Below are 21,903 nucleotides of genomic sequence, written 5' to 3'. Positions count from 1 at the left end.
TGACCTTGCCATACAGATGCAGGCAAGAATCCAAAAATCCATATCAGCTTTTGCGACTTTACGCCAGATGCATACTGAAATTTTATTTTTAAATAAATTCTTAAATAGTAATTGAAATAATCCATCAGCGAGAGATAATGAGCAATTAAAAGTAATTCATTGTCCCTCTTGACCCATTGATGTTTGGTTGAGATAATATAACATAACCATTACTTTTTAAGTTTAATTATTTCCATTAAAATTATGACAAGAACGAACTCTTGACAGTTTTTTTAACGAACATTTTGAAACTGTTGGTCATTCTGCCAGTGAAGGGATTGTAGTTTTACAGATTTGGCCACACTATTCGTCGTTGTTATGTTTTGAGGTGGTGGTTGTCGTAAATGTCGGGGTTATTTCTGTGCATTTAATGAATCTCTTACCGAAATCACACGAAGAATTTAGCCAGCAAGAATATTGGAATACTTTCTTTAAAAAACGAGGCAGTAAAGCTTTCGAATGGCAAGTGCATTGATGCAATCAGTTGACGTAGCCGTTGTATAAACATAACCTCTGATTTTGAAATAACATTTTTTTTTATACGCAGGTACGGAGAATATCCAGAACTGTGTGGATTATTGCACAAGTACATAAAACCAAAAGACGCCGTTCTTGTAATAGGCTGCGGAAATTCGGTCCTCAGTGCAGACCTATATGATGTGGGCTATAGGTATGTTATTAGTTATACCATTGCTTTATTGTCTGTAAAGCTCAGACACAGTCATATTAAGTATTTACACGTAGATGGTTATTGCGATATGCTCTTAAGGTCCCCACACACGATCATTCTGAATTGTTGGTTCGGACTTATTAGTTGTAACTGCTGTGTGTGAGCATGGACGTTGGACTGATTAGGCCGAACTTATGGCTTCCTATCAGATCGTAATGTGAGCTCGTGAGTCCTCAGTCCAAACTCCCGTATGGGAACAGTGTCTCGCCAATTCAAACAATCGGTCCATCACATGAGTGATATGGCAGACATCTTTGTTTATACTCTTTGGCTGCTTTGCTGTTGTTTTTCCTTTTTATAACTAAAAGTACAACTGCAGTTGCAACATCGAAAGTTACTTCCGTATTCCACGATGAAATGATGCATCCAGCAATGACAGCAACCACAAGACTGATCATATGTGGGGGCCTTTACTCAAATCAAAAGAAGTTCTGACTACAATGGAAATAAACTAAACCCAATCCTTTTGTTTGTTTTAGACATCAAAAAATTAATGTTTTTGAATTGGTATTCTGTAATCACAAAGAAAAAAAAACAAAACAGTATTTACAGCGTAAAATTCATAAAAGAGTAGGAATTTCAAAATTCAATGCAGAAATAATTTTTTTCTCCTGAAAGCATGCTGTTATGTTTATAAGTAACTGATGTGAGCACATAATGGACAAAAGAAAATAATATTCGCACAATTTAATTAACACACACATACATTTTCATATTTGTTAGTTACAATTCTTGAATGAAGACATAACTTCTGACTGTCCAATAAAATATTATGGTTTTGGCAATAATACAGTATTAAGCAAGAAGTAATATTCTTACAGCGTGGCTTTTCCATGAAGTAATAATAAAATTCGGAAAACCTTTTTCATACACTAGAGATGTTTCTGTATTTCCCCAGAAAACAGCATTTCTGAATTCCCACTGGTTTGTGAGATATCACAGTTTATAGCTTACAGTACAATGTGTGTCCACTGACGTGGCCACCGCCAGTTTTCGTTTTCATGTGTGGGTCTGTGTGTGTGTATATGAGAAATTGAGTTAAATCGTGAAAATGGTTGATTACGTCAGGTTAGCTACATTACAAATGCTTCAAAACATTGTAGACTGTTGGTTGGGTTAGTATAGATGCATTTAAAATACTGTAAAAGTTATTAATAATTGCCTAGGAATTATGAATTTAAGGTGTAACCTTATACATTTAGGGCCAACGTGTTCAATTAACTCTTTTGCTGTGGAAAAATGAAAAACAATTTTTAACCAGAATGTGTAGCAGGCAGCACCGACCAGTCGGCGGTTTGTGGCAAAAACAACAAACGTAGAGAAGTACTTAATGCAAGTTTATCAGTCAATCACACACTAATTAAAAAGGCATTGCTGCTGAAAAAAAAAACACACGCTACTTTGAGCGCCAAACAAAAACTAGTTTGATGTTAGAAATGCATCCCAGCGTAATAAGAAACACCCCATTCGACAAATGTTGCATGCCACAAGTAAGCAATATTTAGGGCCATGTATTTTTCGCAAAAGGATTTCCAGACCAGCTGAGTGTTAAAACTTTGTAGCTTTGTCTGTGATTCGTGGTTTATTTGGTTTCCTTCACGTACATGCCTACCGTCGGCATGTAAATCATAGCCATCCAGCGCAAAATAAAATGCATCCAATGCCGCCAATTACAATGGAACAATCGCTTGTGCAGGCATAGCCAGGGGCGCAACAACTAAATTTCCAAAGGGGGGGGGGGGGGGGCAATATACCTTTTTATAAAGAATCATCGATCCCCCCCTATTGAAGCGGGGGGGGGGGGGGGGGGGGTCCGGGGGGGTCCTCCCCCGGGAAAATTTGTATTTCAAGGTGGAAAATTGTGCTATTTAAACAGTTTTATTATCTAAAAATTGATTACACATCACTTTCTTTGCCCCCATTTGCCCTCACTTCAAGGTTTCAAAAGGGGGCGGGGGGGAAAAACCCTTGCCCCCCCCTTGTTGTTGCGCCCCTGGGCATAGCTTATAAGCTAATATAATGAGCGATTAGATGTTTTTCATTTCACAAAAAAACATTCCCCTAGCGATATTCAATGCATTTGAGACAAGTTGAACGAGGCAGTCTCAGAGAGTTAGGCTTGGACGAGTGGTAACTGTCCGGTGGCGTTGTCCGTCCGCTCGCGTCCGTCCCCCCAGGAACATCACCAACATCGACATCAGCCACGTGGTCGTCCGCCAGATGCGGGAGTCTCAGGGCAAGGACCGGCCGGACATGGCGTACCTCCAGATGGACGCTCTCGACATGACGTTCCCGGACGGGCGGTTCAGCGCCGTGCTCGACAAGGGCACGCTGGACGCCCTCATGCCCGACGACTCCGGAGAGGCGGTCGCGAGGGTCGACAAGCTGTTTCTGGTGAGCCTGAGCAATTGTTGAACGCAGGGACAAGATTACGTGGCGAATTGCGATAAAGCTGAAATAACACCGAAAAGCATGCCGATACACCATATAACACCAAAATTACACCATACAACACCAAAATTACACTATACAACACCAAAATTACACCATACAACACCAAAATTACACCATACAACACCAAAATTACACCATACAACACCAAAATTACCCCATATAACACCAAAATTACACCATATAACACCAAAATTACACCATACAACACCAGAATTACAACACAAAGTACCAAAACGCAATTGAATGAATGAAATTAAAACTTAATTGTAATGATAATTAAGTAATCTTTTAAATATTCAAATAAAGTAACTGTTTTAGCTAGAAGTTTGTACCACAATTTATGTAAACAAAAATAGGAAAAGTTTCCTTTCTTTTTAAATCTTGCGATTGTAATTATTAGGTAACATATTTTTACATTACAACATAAATACTTTTTTTAAACACTGAAATACTAACAGATTAATTTTATTTGTTCCAAATAGTTCGATATGCTTATCACAAATTATTACATAGTAAAAGCTCATCATATCAATCAAAATGACACTGTTTTGGAGAAATTAGTATCATGGAATATAAGTTTAATATTTGTTCAGTAATTAATATGCTATTGTTTTTAATAAATAGATTTAATAAAAAATAAAAACAACACCAAAATCTTCTGTTTCAAAAACAAAATTGGGCCTGAAAATAAAAACATAAAATCTTGTCTCTAGTTATACAATAAATCTCTCTTAATAAAACCCTCAAGAAAATTTCCTGCATAATAAATAAAAATAAAAGGCTAGCACCTAAAAATACATATGAATTTACCCTTTTAGTAAAGTTTCCCACTCTTAACTAAAGTCTAAACTTCTTAGTACATTGAAAAAAATTCTTAACAGGGATACCATAATATACCAGTTGCACCTGTTGAGTTTTACCACATGAACACCTATTTCTGAAGAAATAACACCAATTTATGTGAAAAATAACACATTTTATAAAGAAATAACATACATTTTTTTTAGGTCTCTAGTAATGACTTATGCAGAGAATAAAAGAAAAGTATTTCATAATAAAAAATTATTTTCTCTTTTGTGATGTGCGCAGAAGTAGTTTTGTTTCAGTGGTGAGGAGAGTTCACCTCTCTACTTCCACCACATCTCATAGAGTTACATTTTTCTTGGTAATGTTGAGATAAATAACAAAATTATTTGTATCGACATGTTTAAATAACACCATATGTGTTCTGAAGGAAGCATTAAAAAATTACAAGTAAGTTTGAAGAGATGTTATCATTTAGGAAAATGCTTTGTAGGTTATATTTCATTTAATAAATTTTTAAAATTTTAAAATAATTTTTACTTTTTACTTGACTGATAATAAATTGAATGACAAAATTAATAAATAAAAATGTTTATAAGGAAGTTTTAACCTCCACTTAATTGATTTCATCCAATACAAGCACATACATTCCAGTTGTATTTACAAAACAAGGTACAGTTAATGGCCATACATTTTTGTGGCAGAAATGAAGTATTAAAAATTATTTTTAATTTTCAATATTTTTTTTTGGATACAGTAATGTTAATAACCGATTCCAAACATTAAACCTGTCCGGGTTTGTCAAGTGAAAATCAATGGCAAGTTTAGTAAGTGAAGTCCCAAGTATATAACTGCGTATTTGAATTGGACTGAATCACAAAAAAATTATAAATGAATAGATTTTAAACATGTATGAAGCCAAGAAGATTTATTGAAAAATTTGGATTTGTTTAATGCATTATAGTACTTACATATAGTAATAAATTATCTGTGGTTATGATTAAAAATTATAATACCCTAGTATATAATCAGTTTGATAAAAAAACTTCAACTTAAAAATTTTCCTGTATTCAGAAAATGTTCCAATTTTTAAATTTCTTGCCTTTTACACCACTCTATTACTGTTCCATAAATATTTCTCTTAATTTAACGGACTGTATTGTGCATCAATTTTTCGTAGACTACTATGAAGCATGAAAAAAAAAGTTTTACTGTATGTCTGAATTCAGTCTATATAAACATAGATGCAAATGTTCTTTCGTTCAAACTCTTAAATCTCAGAAAGTTCTTCACTGATTGCTTTGAAATTTTTAAACAAATTTGGATTCAAATACGCGTGTGTTTTTGTACACCTCTAGGTCAAACCTGTGACAAGTAAAATGATGGATGAAAATATAGATGATTAAAACACAGATTTTTTAACATTTTCATTGCTATAGAGTGACTGTATGTAAATAGAGAGATATAGAGATATTCTTAGAGATATAGATGATTAGAACGAGATAAATAGATGTTTTGTATGTGTGTACCTACTTCAAACAAATTGCAAAATAAAATTCATCGAGGCATTGCAATGCATGCTGGGCACTAGCTAGTTTGAAACGTATTTGATGCTCGTGAATACACATTGATGTTTCGATTCAGATGATGAAAACAGGATCCGCAGAAGCCTAGTTATGGTAATGTGTTACCTCAGATATAGATAATTAAAACACAGATTTTTAATATTTTCATTGCTATAGAGTGACTATATGTAAATAGAGAGATATGGATATATTCTTGGAGATATAGATGATTAGAACGAGATAAAATAGATTGTTTTGCACATGTGTACCTACTTCAAACAAATTGCAAAATAAAATTGATTGAGGCATTAGCTAGTTTGAAATGCATTTGATGCTCGCGAATACACGTTGATGTTTCGATTCAGATGATGAAAACGGGACTCGCAGAAAGCCCCAGTCACGGTGGAGTGTTTACCGCAGGGCCTAGATCGTGTCCTGCGCGTGGGCGGGCGCTACGTCTGCGTGTCCTTGCTGCAAGAGCACATCCTGCGCGAGTTGCTCGGCTTCTTCCCACCCTCGGGCTGGATGTTCCGCGTGTGCCGCTGCTTCGAGGCCGAGCAGAAAGCTTCCGAGGCCGGCAACGAGGCCAACTTCCCCGTTTTCTTCGTCGTCTGCACCAAGTTCAAGAAGCTTCCCAACGTTAAACCTGTGAGTGGGACCAGCATGTTTTTCAGAATGTTTATAACTTAGTAGTTATGTTAGTGGTTAATACATATATATATTTATTTATTTGTGTGGAGTCCTATGTATTGTCTGGGTGACGGGCACCTGCACTCTTTCCGAGGGCCAGATGTCATTTTTTGAAACTAATCTGAGGGCCGGACACACAATGTTCCAGTTAACTGAAAGACATCGGTAATATAAGGTGTTTTTTTGTAATTTTCAAAATAATTTTTTTGCTTCATTGTCACTTAAAATATTATTTTATATTTAAAAGTTTTTTACTTGTGCAAGGAATAATTATTTTGTCACCATACTTTATTTTAATGCTTGTGCAGTTTGGCTTCTTTCATTCTGTAATCCGCCTGAAATTCTAACTTCGCTCAAAGTTTATTTATTTATTTTTTTTTTGAATGAGAGGACCAAATCATAGAGGCACCAACCATGATATGGTTTTTTTTATTACAACTAATTTTAAAAGTCACTGTACTGTATTAATTTATTTATTCTTTCCTATAAAAATGTACTGACATTCGATAGTCCAGCATTATTGCTGATTGTGCATGGCTGTGATCTGGAACCTGGCGGATTTAAAAACTGTTACTGAATGAAAAAGACTACAGTTACTCAGATGCTGATACAGGAACAACATCTAGAAGGGGCACCAGGGCTAATCCAGTTATTAATAGAGAAAATATTCCATGGTTTTATTTTCAGGTCAATTATGTTTTTAAAACAGGAGATTTCTGTGTTATTTTTTTATTTTTTATGAAATATGTTCATTAAATAAGATAGCATGTTTCTGAACAAATATGTTACTTATATGTTCCATGGTACTAATTTCACCAAAACTGTGTCATTTTGACTGATACATGATGCTATTTATCAATATAATGATTTTTAAGCAGCAAGTCTAGCTATTCAGAACAAATAACATTTAATCTATTAAGTATTTCTGTGTTTTAAGGTTGTAATGTAAAAATGAATAACTGCATAACAACAGTTGTATGATTAAAAAAATGTAAACTTATTCCTGTCTTTTTTTTAAACAAAATTGCGGTATAAAGGTCATGCTAAAAACATTACTTTCAATGAATATAATATTTAAAAGATTAGGTATTTGTTATTAATTTTTTTTGTTAAATGGTGATAGTTTTGTGATTTTAATTACATTTAGGTGCTTTATGGTTATTAACTTGAATTTCAGTGTTATATGGTGTATTGACATGATTTTCATGTGTTATATTAGTTTTTATCGCAATTCACCATATAATCTTGCCCCTAGTTATTAGTGTTATTCATCAGTCTTTGAGTAGTACCATTTGATATAAAAATGGATCTAAATTTACTTCAGAAGTCTTTAAATCCATTTCATCTTGTACCCTGTCAGGGAGGAGGGGGGGGGGAAGCACATACCCCTGTGGCTCCTCACATCCCCTCTCCCCCCTCCTTAACCGATCCACACTCTAAACAAGTGGCCGGAACCTTCCCTGTCCCTGTGGCCGCAGGTGCTGGAGCTGACTGGCCCTGTGGCCACAGGAACCGGAGCTGACTGTCCCTGTGGCCGCAGGTGCAGGAGCTGACTGTCCCTGTGGCCGCAGGAGCCGGGGCTGACTGTCCCTGTGGCCGCAGGTGCCGGATCTGACTGTCCCTGTGGCCGCAGGTGCCGGAGCTGACTGTCCCTGTGGCCGAAGGTGCCGGAGCTGACTGTCCCTGTGGCCGCAGGTGCCGGAACTGACTGTCCCTGTGGCCGCAGGTGCCGGAGATGACTGTCCCTGTGGCTGCATTTGCAGGAGCTGACTGTCCCTGTGGCCGCAGGTGCTGGAGCTGACTGTCCCCGTGGCCGCAGGTGCCGGAACTGACTGTCCCTGTGGCCGCAGGTGCCGGAGATGACTGTCCCTGTGGCTGCATTTGCAGTAGCTGACTGTCCCTGTGGCCACAGGTGCCGGAGCTGACTGTCCCCGTGGCCGCAGGTGCTGGAGCTGAGCCTGACCGGGGAGCAGATTCAGCGGGTGGAGTCCCCAGGGGACGTGGCGGCGGCGGTGCGCTCCCTGCAGCACTCGGCTCTGGTGCTGTCGCGCCTGGGGAGAGGCAGCCTCGCGGACCACGGGGAGGTGTGCCTGGACCTGTGCCGGCCCGACGAGGACAGCCCCCGCTACACTGTCCACGTCCTGGACCAGCAGTTCTCCAGGGTGGGCGGCCGGCGCTACGCCGCGTTCATCGTGCCCCAGGGCAGGTAGGTGCGCGGGTCAGCCTCTCGTTCATTCTCTGGCTGCAAGATATTCATAAGCCAAAACACATTAATAACTTTAAAAGCATTGCCATCTCTGTAATTATGTACCAGACTCCCTCCGGCAGAACACGTCCGAGCCTTGCCTCACAAGAAAAAGTTAGCTGGAACCCTGCCACATTAACAGAGATATCGCACATTCTAAAGATAATTAATAATTAGGGGTATAATGTACAGATGTAATTTTTAAATAGGCCTATTTTTTTTATTATATATTTTGATTGATTATTTTTTAAAATTTATGGAATGTTTTCAATTTTTATTTTGTTAATTAAATTTCTCTAATGGTGTTCTATAGCATGGTTTAAATGTTTAGAGTTTAACTGATGTTTTATTTTGTGTACTGTGTTATAACTAGGGACAAGATTATATGGTGACTTGCAATAAAACTTCAAATAACACTGCAAAGCATGTCAGTTCAACATGTAACATGTAACATGTAATCCATAAAACAATGAACTGTATCTAAAAACATGAAAACAATCAGCATTTTAACAAAAATTATCTCAAATTTAAGAAAAAAAATTAAATTTTACTAATGGTAAATTTTGTGAAATATTGTGTTGAGATACTTAGGCTTTTCGCACTCAGTAGTGAGTCCACTGTTGAAATCAGCTAGAGGGTGGGTTGGTTTGGAAATCATGTACATGTGAACGACATATTTGAATGATATTTAAAATATTTTCTTTGTAAATAAAACTGTTGGCTTCTACTCATGCAAATTTTTTATATTTGGTTTTCAGTGTTATTTTTTCAGAAAGGGAGAAACAAGTGAAAAATAAGTACAAATAAATCGCCACCCGCGGCTGCCGATTGCATTAGAATGCTCTGTTAAGGAATTCAGCACTGTTGTTGAAAGTGGCAGGACATGAATAACGTACGTACATTTAAAAAAAAAAAAAAAAAAAAAAAAAAATCCGTTTTATAGAGTTTTTTTTGTTTTTTTATTTCATTATGTCGTTCCACATTTTTGATGTGTGTTCCTAGTTTTTTTGTGTGTGTATTCTGTAGGCCATTTATTTCCCCCTCTTCATCTCAGACGTATTTTTTTTTTCTTACAAATTCAAAAATAATCAGATGTTGATGGTGGTGTTGAGGGCAGTCAGGCTAGTGTTCTTATTTATCTACTGCCGTGGACCCGTGAAGCATGTGAACTGAGAGCCTCCCGGGGGAGAGGCCCGGTGCTGGTGGTGACGGCGGAGCTCTCGGCCGGCAGGGAGACGGAGTGGCTGTTCGCGACGCCGGAGGGCCGAGACGCGCTGCTCAAGTCGGCCGGCTACGATCGTCTGGCGGTGGTGGCGCTGTGCAGGGGCCACGCGTTCCAGGGGCTGGACGCGGTCCGGGAGGAGCTCAACGAGAGCGTCCTGCACCTGGCTCCCCCCGGCCTCGCCAGGAGCACCAAGGTGACCGCGCTGCCCCCCACCCCCCCTGCTCTCTGTCGCTCTAACAACTTCCCGCACTGCTTGCACTCGAACACTTTCTCCACGTTGTGGACGGCCCTGCGCCAACAACAACGACAACCCCCTCCATTTTCCAACGGTCCCAACCCTCTCTCGCCGGTCACGCTTACTTAATCAATAGAGACTGGATGTCTTCAACGTGACCCCGATGAGTCGACGCGGTGAGCGACGGTACAGCTCCGGTCACTATCCCGGACCCCGGACAGCTAGGAGAGGTTGGGCAGTTCTCCGTCGGATCGTGGGTTCCCTGGGTGACTGAGGGGTCCCGGTGTGACGTGGTGGATCGGGGCAGGCGCCGGCGGTGCTGATAAGGTCAAAGGGCTAAGGACACAGCCAACTGTCTTGTTAGCTGAGTGAGCTGGGGTACGGAGGTGTTGACAATTCGGGAATGGGTAGCTTCAGCTTCTCTTCATGGCCGACTCTCTAACGGCTTTCCCGATTGCATTTATACGGCATAACCGTATCCACACCCATAGGGGCCTCAGAGCGGCAGGGCCTAACAGCTAAGAGTGCTGGGTTAACAAAGAAAAACGGGGGGAAAAACTCCTTGGATGGTCTACATGCCCATATAGTGTTTTGAGTGCCTACTGACAGCTAAAACACGTAACTCGTATCATGTACGAGAATGCTGTGATTTTATTGTTTTATTTAATTTTTGGGACAATTTCCTTGTTTAAAGTGGAATATCTTGGTGTTTTGTTTTTATTTTTATAAATGCTGTTTATTTTATAAAGATGGTGCAATGCTAAAGGTACAAGATGATAAAGTATTTCCTATTTTCACAAAAACAGTGTTGTTTTAAGTGTGATATAAGCCCAAAAATTACCAAGAAAATAAAATGAATTGACTATTGTTTTTAAATTTTAAGTACACTTCAGAATCTGTATTGTAAAAATTAGATAACCTAAAGTGTGTTATCAATCTAGGAACACAATTAATTGTAACAATCCACTTGGTGCGTACAAATTTGTAATAAATTTCTTAAAAACCCACTAATTGAATTTTGGATTGTAATAATCTAAATTTAAAAAAATTTGAATAATATGTTTTTATTTTGTTGCACGACTTAAATAGCATTTTTTTTTAATTTCATGGTGTATAAACATGTATTTAGGTGTTACATGCTGTATTGACTTACATTTCAATTTTTTCACATTTTAATCCGTGTGTGTGTGTTTTTTTTTAAGAAACTTTGCTTACCTACTTTTTTCAATAAACCCACATGATGTGTTGCATGTCTCGTTGAAGTGAAAGGTACCGTATTTTGAATTATATTTAAAACCTGCAGATCCCGTTCCTGTCGGTGGGGGCAGACGTCGGCCACAGGGACGTCTGCTACCGGGGCCACAGCGCCATCTCGGGCGACTTCGTGGTGGAGGAGGTGGAAGGCGACGGCGGCCATCTCTTCCGCAGGCTGGTCTTCCTCAGCAACCAGAACGTGGTGCAGTCAGAGGCGAGGCTCAAGCTGCGTGAGTTGTGCTGCCACCTTTCTACGATGGAGTCCGGAAGGAGCAGGAGTTAGCGGAACTGGGGCCAAAACGAACTGGGTCGCTGACAGTCTATGACCAGAAAATTTTCTCATTACAATACTTTCGTCCCAAGATTCACTCAATATCTTGTGGACGAAAAGTTAAAGAACAGCTGTATTCCGTTTCCCAGCTTAATCCCGGTGTTCACATTCTGGAAAGTTGTGGGAAAAGTCAGGGAAGTTGAAATTGGTCAGTAAAATTCAGGAATTTACTGGATGTTGTGGAAAAGTTGGAAATTCCCCAGTGATATTAATTTGAGGGGAAAATTTCATGCGCCAGTCTGCCATCACCCAGAATGTAATAAATATTTTATGATTGTGTTTTAAAAATAAAGTGTAAACTACAAAATGGAGTATGCAAGGTTCTATATGAATTCTAATTTTTGTTATATGTATAATTCTAAGTCAGCTGTGGGAATGGTGGAGGCTCTATTTATATTATATCTGTCAAAAAATCACAAAATAAGTAAATTATTAAAAAAAAAAATTTATAGTGAGGTATATTTAAAATTTTGGTCTCTGTAAAGGATATAGAATAGCAAAGCTCCAGTGATGGATGGGTCAGTAGTAGAAATGATAAAATCTCATTACATCTGCAAAAAAAAAAAAAAAAAAACACTGCTTTGGTGCTTTAACGAAGGTACTTTATAAGGAAGTGTTTATACATAAATGCAAAACATCTTGTAGGGATCTGAGAATAAATAATTTAATCTTTAAAGAGAGGTACTTTTGTGATGAGGTTTCAGTGTATATCATTCTGTGGTATTGTATTGGTGTTAAATGTCTTCGCCATCGGCGTTGATGTATTTTCTGTGGACTAGAGAAGGTACTGTTGCCAGCGGGAAGGTGCCGTGTGCGCAGTGAAGTCCCGCAAGGGGAAGCCGCGCAAGGTGGTGGACGTGGGCCACCTGGCGTGCGAGCACCACACGTACATGACGGTGGGCGTGGCACTGGCGGCCCGCGACGGCAGCGAGGTCGGCGCGGCCGTGATCGGGCTGGGCGGCGGCGGCCTCTGCACCTTCCTGCAGCACTGCTTCAGCCGGGTGAGGCTGCCCCTGGGGAGATCCCACCCCTGCTTCCGTCGACTCTCCGGGCGTCTCGCCCTGGCCGGCATTGCGTATGCCGTATTTACCCTGCGGAACGTTCGCCCACTGCGTACGGATCGCACCTTCGATTTCGGACAAGAAGATCCGACGTTTTCACCTTTCAAGGGTCACCCTCGAATATGGGTTGCACCATACATCTGTCTCCAGTAGAATAGAAGTGAAGTGTTTATGGTCCTTGTCTCAGCTTATTGTGTAGGAAACATGGCCCCGATGTCCTTCGTCATTTCCCTCCACATAATTTATGGACACCTCTCCCCCCCCCACTCTAACACTATATAAAAACATACAAAGGAAAAGAATACTATTTTTTTAAACCTACATTTCCCATCGGAAAATTCACATAATGGATCGCAGTACATGTTACTAAACAAAAAAATCTGCATAAAATGTGTGATTCATGTTCGGGTAGATACGGTATTCTGCAAGCACGTTGCACAGTTGGATGGGGCATTGAACATAGCTTCAAACACTTGAAGTGAAACTTCTTTACTGTGGTAGGGTAGGTGGAGGTGACGTCATCAGAACTTGATGAACACGTAAGGCTCAGAGGGCAGATGTTAGTGCAACGATCAGGTGTGGAACACTCGGTGAAGAGGGGGAGGGGACTCAGGGGTGGAATGATCTGTTCCATGTTTGCATTATTCCACATTTGCATATTTTGTGCACTTGCATACTTTGCTCTCGCATCATACACTCGCATCATACTTACACACATTTTTATTCATTCGTATACCTCTCTTCTAAAGAGGTGTAGCGGCCACACAGCCTTGTGTTTTTTTTAATATACATAAATGTAGGATTTTTTGCACACAGTGTTTCTTCCAGAATTATTTTTTCCAGGGGATGAATTATTATCTTGGGGGGTGCACTACTTCCTACTTGAATTTCATCCAGCAGTACCTTATAGTAGTACAGAAGTTTTTAAGGTTTTATGTGTTTACCTGAGTGATACCTACCATATATTTATATATTTTTCATATGTATTCATATTCTAGAATTTTTTTTTAAGTCAGCTAGAACTATTTGACAGCATTTAATCATCTCGGGGGGGGGGGGGGGGGGGGGAATAAGAGCTTGATGTATTGAAGCCTTCCCAGAGAGAGATATGCCTAGTTGGGTACTGACTGTGAATGTAAATTTGAGTCTAGTTGCAGGTGTTTAGTAGGGCTGTGGGGTTCTGGTGTTTATTGGTTGGTTTGGTTCTGTTTTGGTTTTACATCTAGAACCTCGGTTATCAGTTACAGTTTTGTTTCTTATAGATAAAAAAATCTTAGTGCTACACTAATTATGAATAAGGTTAACTGGGTCATTATTTGGTTATTAAGAAAAGAGGCATACACTCTTTGCATTAGCTTAAAACTTTATTTGTTTAAGAATTTTAAAACCAACCTCAAACCTTGGAATAGTTAGGCCAATCATTGCTGACATCAAAATTCTGATGTTGAAAATACATTCTTATTTTCTTGTTCAGCATTTTTGACATTAATTTATATATTTTTTCTTACAATTCAAATGTCATTTGTTCTTCATAGTCTATAGTTTTAACATACTTTGTATTATAATTTTATAATATAATATGTTTCGCTTGCATGGTTTGGCCTGTAGTGCACTAACAGCCAGAAATCGTAACATTCTAAGTGTAAAAAAAAAAAACAGTAACACCAATAAATGAAAGGAACTGAAAGATGTCATATTGTTTCAATCGTGGAGTTAGGAATTGTTAGGAGATGCTTTGCTGTGATGTAAGTGAAGTCACTTTTTAATCTCGCCATTGCCATATGGTTCTGCCCAAAACATTGTGAAAGTGGTGCTTGACCAAGTCTAATGATGGTCAGTAAGTATGGATTAGAATCTCCATTGTTAAAAACAGTAAATTTAATAAAAAAAAAAGTCATATAACACTGTTTCCACAATGTAAACACTACATTTCAGCCAATTTTTTGGGCTTATAACCAATATGGCGCAACAATTACCCGAAGGAAAAAAAAAGCTTTGCACACTTACCATGTACCGTAGATGTGGTCACCCCCTGGTTTCAACTTTGTTTGTGCCATAACAGTTTGTTTCATTATCATTTCATTAGAAATATCTCCTTTGTTAAAGCAGAGATCACACTGGAAAATGCAGTAGCAGCCAGTCACTATGAACTTCAGGACTTATATTTACATATGCAATGCTTTAACAAAGAGAAAAATTGACCATCAAAAATTATAGGAACTAAGATGGTGTCTTTTGATTCCTATCTCTCCCCAAATTCATGGTTTCAAAAATGTGACATATCACGATGAGAAAAGTTCTCGCGTACTACGCATACCAGTAAACAGAGAACTGTTTCAAGGTCAAAAACGCATCATTCGTCATGACCAATTTGGATGTTGGCCAGTGAAAGATGAAAACTCAGATGAAAGAACAAGGCTGCTCAGACTCGTCTCCAAAAATAAAACCATATTATTGTTTAGCTTGAGAGAATTGCTCATAGTGGGACAAATGACAGGTGAAAAAACTAATGCACTGATGTTACCATGTACATACCTATTAAAAATCAAATCTTATATTTGCAGTTTAAGAATTTTTTTTAGAGAAACCAGTGATCAAAAGAGGAATGTGATTGATGGCATTTTGTAATGAAGTAAATAATGGTAATTATGGCTGTTTGCATTGTTTCTGTCAAGTAAGCCATGTAATTAAATTACTTTTTGTTTCAGATTCGAGTCACAGCTGTGGATATTGATGGGACCATGCTAGAAGTTGCGACAGAATACTTTGACCTGGTCCAGGATGAAAGGTTGGATGTGTATATTCGAGATGGCATTCATTTTATCCAGCAAGCTGCAGAGAAAGGTAAAAAAAAAATTTTTCATCTTATTTTTTATATGTGTTTTATCTTAAATATCAATAAAATTATAAATCCTTTTAAAAATGCTGAGTCAGCTTAATACCTATACTCTTTACGTATTATCTTTACTCTCATGAGAGATTTGAAATGATAATTCTTGTAAGTAGTGTGATAAAGAGACTAGAACTTGCAGGTTTTGTTTATATATAACAGCATGTATTTTTTACCAAAAAATCTGATCACTCATTACTCATTAGATACAAAAAAAAAGACACCTGTGCTAGTGATTTTCACTTGTAATTGGTGGCAGCCTGCACGAGAATCCATTGCCATATTTGGCTTGGTCATTCAGAACACGTTTGCTTCTGTACTAGATGACTATGATTGGTTGTGCTGACAGTAGACATGTGATAAACCCAGTCAGCCACGAAACACAGACAATGCTACAAAGTTTTAACACACAGCTGGTTTGGAAATCTTTTCGTGAAAAATACAAGACCCTATTTATATGTTCAAAATATGTGTGTGAGTCTTTTTGTGTGTGTTTGTGTGTGTGTGTCTGTGTGTGTGTATTTATATAAAATAAACATTTGTGGTAGGTAGGTATGAGTAAACTTTGTTTCAGTAAGGTAAGTTTTAAAAATACACGTTTGTTATCGTGTCCATGCCAGATCAGTGAGTTTTTCGGAATTATCAAACACCATTAAAGTTTTAACAGGAATACCAATGACTAATAAATATACAGTACAATGGTTTATGAAACAATTTGTTACAAGTAGCGACAAGATTTTATGGTTTTATTTTCAAACCTAATTTGGTTTTTAAAACATGAGATTTCTGTGTTATTTTTTTTATTTTTAATGAATTCTGTTTCTTCATAACAGTGTCATTTTGCCTGCTCGTTGATGCTCTTGGAACAATAAAAATGAATCCACAAGTACATGTGTGAAACATGTACCAACATTGTAATGAAAAAATGAGTTACTAATAAAAGTTTTAAGATCCAAAAATAGTAAATATAATTTTTTCCAATCTAATTAGTGCATACATTTCTGTAAAAACTTCATGCTGAATACATTACATTCATTGGGTTTAATACTTTAAAAATTTCATTTTTGTGATTTAAGTTTTTGATTTAAAATATTTATTAATTTCATGATGATGTTGCATTTCAGTGCTTTATGTTGTACCGTATTAACTTACATTTAGGTGTTATGTGGTGTAATTGACATTATTTTCATTGTTATTTTGATTTTATTGCAATTCTAGTATAATCTTGTCTATAGAAAGGAAAAAATACATATATCATGGAAATATCAAAGAAAAGTAGTCATGAAATGTGAATGTAACCCACTAGAAAACAGTAAACACTGTACTGAAATGAAAACCTACACTAATGATAAACTCTCTAAACGTCGGCAGCATAGGCGTGCGCAGGACTTCAGTATTGGTGGTGCCAAATTACACAACAGCCCTGTCATTCACGGACCCCGAGCCTAAAGCGGGGGGTCTGGGGGTCCTCCCCCGGAAAAATTTGGATTTAAAAGCGCAAAATGGTGCTATTTAAGGTGTTTCCGAACAAAAAAATTAAATACACAGATTTAAAAATTTTAACATTTTTTATGACAAATTATGGCTTTGAACGTTATAATCACCAGGAAAACTATTAAACTATTTACAGTTTTAAGCTTTGTTGAGCCATAAAGTAAACTGCACAAATTGTTTGCACGGAATTCATGCTGGTGGCTTTGAAAAACCGTACTTACATGTTTTCTGAAGACGCCAAATAAATGCTAGAAAAAACATTCTCAAATGTTAAGTTTTAAAATCAACAAATCAAGGGAGTTTTTTTAACATACCTTAAATATGTAAAATATTAAAATAATAAAAATACACAAATAAGAGTGGGCAAAAGTTTTAACTTTTGGAATACAACAAAATTGTTTTGTCGGCGACTGCATATAAGTCATCGAGTAAGCCTATCCTTTTAACTAACTAAACTCTCTCTCTTTTTTTAAATAAACCCTGGCGGACGGCGGCTATTATTCCGTGCGCCTGCCGAGTGGAGTGAACAGTGGACACCGAGCGCGCATTCTATGTAATTCGATGAGAACTAGGAGAAGTATTTACTTTTCAAAAGTTTCGTAGCCGCGGCCCGCGTGTACAACACAAGTAATTGCAACTGGCTTGTTTCCGTGTGTATAGTTGGTTCGATTGATAATTGATACACTGATAGTGTTATGAGCACATATCTGTAACTCGACACGATTGGAAAACTTATTTTTAGGAAATAATACGGATTTTTGTAAGTACGTATGTATTAATTCTGCTTGTAAAAAACAAAATAACGTTAACCCTAATGGTGGTGCCAAGGCACCTGTGGCACCTACCGTGCGCACGCCTATGGTCGGCAGCACAGTTCTGGGTGCCTAAGGTCACCAGTTGGAATTTAAACGGGGAAAAAAAAATCTGAACGAAAGCGGCCAGATTGGTGCCGGATCGCATAAAGTGCGGGGCCGCAGATTGCGAATGACGAGACCTTTTCGCTGTAGTCAACCGTGTCACGAAACTGAGGTATGTTCCAGGAACCAACTACCACTGTGTGTTGTTTGACGTGGATAGCAAAACTCCTGGCTCGCCAATGAGCTGCCCCCCTCAGCAGTTTCTGGAACCAGCCGTGCTGGAGGATGTGAAGAAGTGCGTCGGCGAGAAAGGTACGATTCGTGTCAATTCGTGAAAGTTTATTTTTTTGTTTATTTCCTGTTTCCTAGTATATATAGGATGTTGTCCTTTACTGTAACAGCCTTAACCAAAAAATCCTTTAGTTACGAGGCTGCAATTGCTGAGAAACTAGCCGTGAAAATGTATCAAAATTCTTTTGAAGGTATCACAACTATGTTTATGTGGGAAAAAAAAAACAATTTCCAGCAGTCATTTGTTGATGTTTGCAAATTTTTAATGCACAGTTTTCTGGAAAATTTCTATTCATTCTTACACATTAAAATATCATTCAGCAGTAACAGATAAACATAAAGAATGTAGAAAACAGTTGGATTTCCAAGCAACATATAATTATTAAATTTTTACTAGTGATGGATCAAATCACAATTTTCTTGAATTCAAATCTCGAATTTGAATCCCAACGAGTACTTCGAATATACTTCTCGAATCTGAATCTAGGTCTCAAGAGTCAAAGATAAAATGCTGTACAAGAAATGAAAAAAATATTAACCATGATATTGAAACATTTACCCTTTAAATGGTTTATTCATAAAAAAAGTTTTCAGCTTAAATATATATTGTAATTATATTTATATAATTAAATGTTGAAAGTACAATATCTTGGGGAATGTTAACATGATAGGTATGAAGAAAAAAATTAACTAGTTAACTTCAGGGTTATCAGTTTTAAATTTTTGAATTGTCTTTAATTCCTCTAATTTTTTCCTTCAAATCTTTTTCCTCAGTTATTAAATCCTTCTAGTACAAGGATTTGATACTATTTGAGGATTTAATGGGCCCATCCCTAATTTTTACTAAAATGTAGCGTCACAAACCCTCCATCCGGATGCATAAAAGAAGCGACTCATTCTTTCATGTAAGGCTGTATTTGTGATATATATATATATATATAAAAACTAACATCCCTTAAATTTACTTTTAAACAATCCTTTAGGCTAAAGGATCGTGTAAGGAGGTATTCAGATTTGCTATTCGTTTTATTTTAAGCTTTGGTTGTGATGCAAAGCTTTGTGTCTGATATGATGCTTCCTGTTTTTTGCAAAGCTTTAAGACATTCAAATCATTAATTTGCTCATGAAAATAATTTTTTTTGTGTGTTGTATATATTTTGCTTGAATAAAGTTGTTTACTTAAAAAAAAAAAAAAGAAGGCACTCTATTTGTTTTTATGAATTTTCAATATTAATACTATGCATGGTTATTTTATAATTTTTATTGAATGATGTTGTATTGGTTAATCACGTAATCAGTTCAAACATCACTAATGTTAAACAATTTTTTATTACTCTGGATTTTGAAAAAAAAAAAAAAAAGTGTAATACAGCATCGCTGAGCACAATATTTGCGGTTTGATTTGACTTTGCAAATATTTTAATTTTTAATTATTCAATTTGATGTTAGCTTCATATAAAAAAAATAGTATTTGCACAAACCTAGCATAAACTATTGTTTGTTCATCGCAGACTGGGATACAAAACAGTGGTTGATTGTGTATCATGCTAATGGCCATATGCCAATAAGGCATCCCACATAACAGAGACCCAGTGTTTTATATTATTCACTGTAATAACTTTAATGATAAACGGAGACATTTCTGGACTTTATTTTCATAAACATTTTTGCCTCTTCTGCATGTATCCAAAAATTTTGATACATCCTTGAAATTTTTCTCTCCTATTACAATATTATTCTCAAAACCACTCTTGTAATTTTATCTGACTCATATTATTCTGGTGGATATTTTTTTTTGTTTACTGCTTCCTTCAGTATCTAATTGTTTGGTGTTTTCTGTTTTTTTTCTCTCCAGGGATATTTGTTCTGAACTTAGTATGTCGTGTGCCTGATTTGCGGAGGGATGTGATAAACAACTTAAAAAGTGTGTTTGCTTCTGTGATCTCGTACAAACTGGAGCAGGAAGTGAACGAGATAGTGTTTTGCTCGGCACAGACCGGCATGGAAGAGTACAAGTGGAAGAATTGCGTGGAGGAAGCGGCCAACAAGGTCAATGCACTGGCCAAGAAAAAGAAGTTGCAGTCGTCAGACCTCGTCAACGTCAGAAACTTTGTGTGCGCTTTGCAGTTCAATTTGTGAGCTTCCAGGAAAATTTCTCTATCAGAACTACATGAGCATTTATAAAATGAATATTATTAATTGAAATAATGAATTCCCAAAGTAAAAAAGAAAAAGATTTTGATTTACAAGAATATATATATATATCTATTTTTTTTTTGTTTAGTACAAATTTCAAAGTGAATCAAACTGACTGTGTTTGGATTTGTCTCTTGCGGTGCCTCTTTAGTAAACTTATAAAAATTATTTTGTTTTAGTTTCTCTGTAAGACACCTTACTGTGATCATCATGAAATTTAATCCAGCTGTTTGAAATACTGTGATTTTTTTTTCTTTCCAAATCTGCAGCTAATTCTTAACTGACTATAGTTGTGCACACTTTCCCAATTCTCCTAACATAATAGGTAGTAAATTTGAGTAAAAGTCCATCATAATTTAGGCCAACAAGATTTAAAAGTTTTATTGGCATAATTCAGGAAGCAATAAACTTACAATATTAGTTTAGTATTTGTGCTTTATCTAGGATCCAAGCAAGGTGTCCAGGATGATAAGGAAATTGTCACAGGTGTAATAAATGTTCATGACTTTATTATGTTTACTTAAATTATGGGGCCTAAAATAAAAAAAGTTTACAAGTAATAGAAAATTTTGTAAATAGATGTTTACAGAAAACTTGGGTAATTGATGTTTACAGAAAATTTTCTCTTGTATAATCAAACATTAAAAAATGTGCCAAAATAATTTGATTGGTTAAAAAAAGGTGGTTTCTGCCATATTCAAATATATTAAAGAACTTTGTAAAAAGAACACAAAATAAAAATTGATATTTGCTTTATTTGTACCTAGGATGTGTGAATCTTGAAATCCAAACATTTTCCATAATATTTAAAATGTTTTGATACCTATTTAATATTTTATTCATATTCTTAAATATTTGCTATTCATATATTTTTTTAAACAATTATGTAAGATTAAAATCAATCTTGTTTTTATTTCTACAAGTGCACATTTAATTTTACGCATTCAACAAAATATGTAATATGGGGTGACATCAGAGGTTGTTCGACACCACGGCACCACATTCTGAATCCTGGAACCGGACTGACACTCATGTACTGCTGGTTTCATTTATAAATTTTTGATGAGTTGGCTGAGATGCACACATGCTTGAATCATGCTTCATGCCAAAATGTTAGAAAAAAAAAACTTTTCTGGATGATTTGTAATCCCACGGCCAGCAGTAACAGGAGAGAATCACTGGCCCTCACTCCAGAAATTAGTTCAGAACCGCTAGTAAAGTAAATTAAACTAAAAAAAAAAATTGCTTGGATATAAAAGCGTGATTCTAGGAAGAATCCGCTGAAAAACGTACCCAATAGGCATTGCCGAATAACTTTTACCACATAGATTACGGTGGATTACTTTGCACAGAGAAAAGCATGACTTCACATCGTGTCTGCCCAGATTCCCAGAGAAGTAAAAGGTCAGAGTGACCTTCGCCAAAGCAAGAAGTGCATACTGCTAGAAAATATTTTACACTTCACTGTGAACATAGTTTAAGGTTGGTTATTTTACAAATCAAATGCATCTGGATAAAGTGAATAACTTAATAATAATACAT

At 37.0% G+C, this 21,903-nt stretch overlaps 1 protein-coding gene across 2 annotated transcripts; it reads left to right on the top strand.

Annotated features, from left to right (window-relative positions):
* Positions 1-313: 313 nt before the first annotated feature.
* LOC134537588 (eEF1A lysine and N-terminal methyltransferase homolog) lies at positions 314-21,118 on the top strand. Of its 2 annotated transcripts, XM_063378178.1 has the most exons (11): positions 314-501; positions 587-709; positions 2,947-3,163; positions 6,013-6,240; positions 8,226-8,488; positions 9,759-9,945; positions 11,291-11,471; positions 12,392-12,573; positions 15,342-15,477; positions 18,058-18,186; positions 20,021-21,118. In XM_063378178.1, the coding sequence occupies exons 1-11, from the start codon at positions 410-412 to the stop codon at positions 20,302-20,304; spliced, it is 2,022 nt and encodes a 673-aa protein (XP_063234248.1). In that variant the 5' UTR covers positions 314-409; the 3' UTR covers positions 20,305-21,118. The 2 variants fall into 2 exon arrangements, with proteins under 2 accessions (XP_063234248.1, XP_063234249.1); XM_063378179.1 differs by lacking the exon at positions 6,013-6,240 and having other exon boundaries at positions 359-501.
* The last annotated feature ends 785 nt before the right edge of the window (positions 21,119-21,903 follow it).

The sequence above is a fragment of the Bacillus rossius genome, chromosome 12, assembly GCF_032445375.1.
Source record: "Bacillus rossius redtenbacheri isolate Brsri chromosome 12, Brsri_v3, whole genome shotgun sequence".
Taxonomy (NCBI): Eukaryota; Metazoa; Arthropoda; class Insecta; order Phasmatodea; family Bacillidae; genus Bacillus; species Bacillus rossius.
Note: the sequence above shows the minus strand (reverse complement) of the source record. Positions and strands in the feature narration are given on the sequence as shown.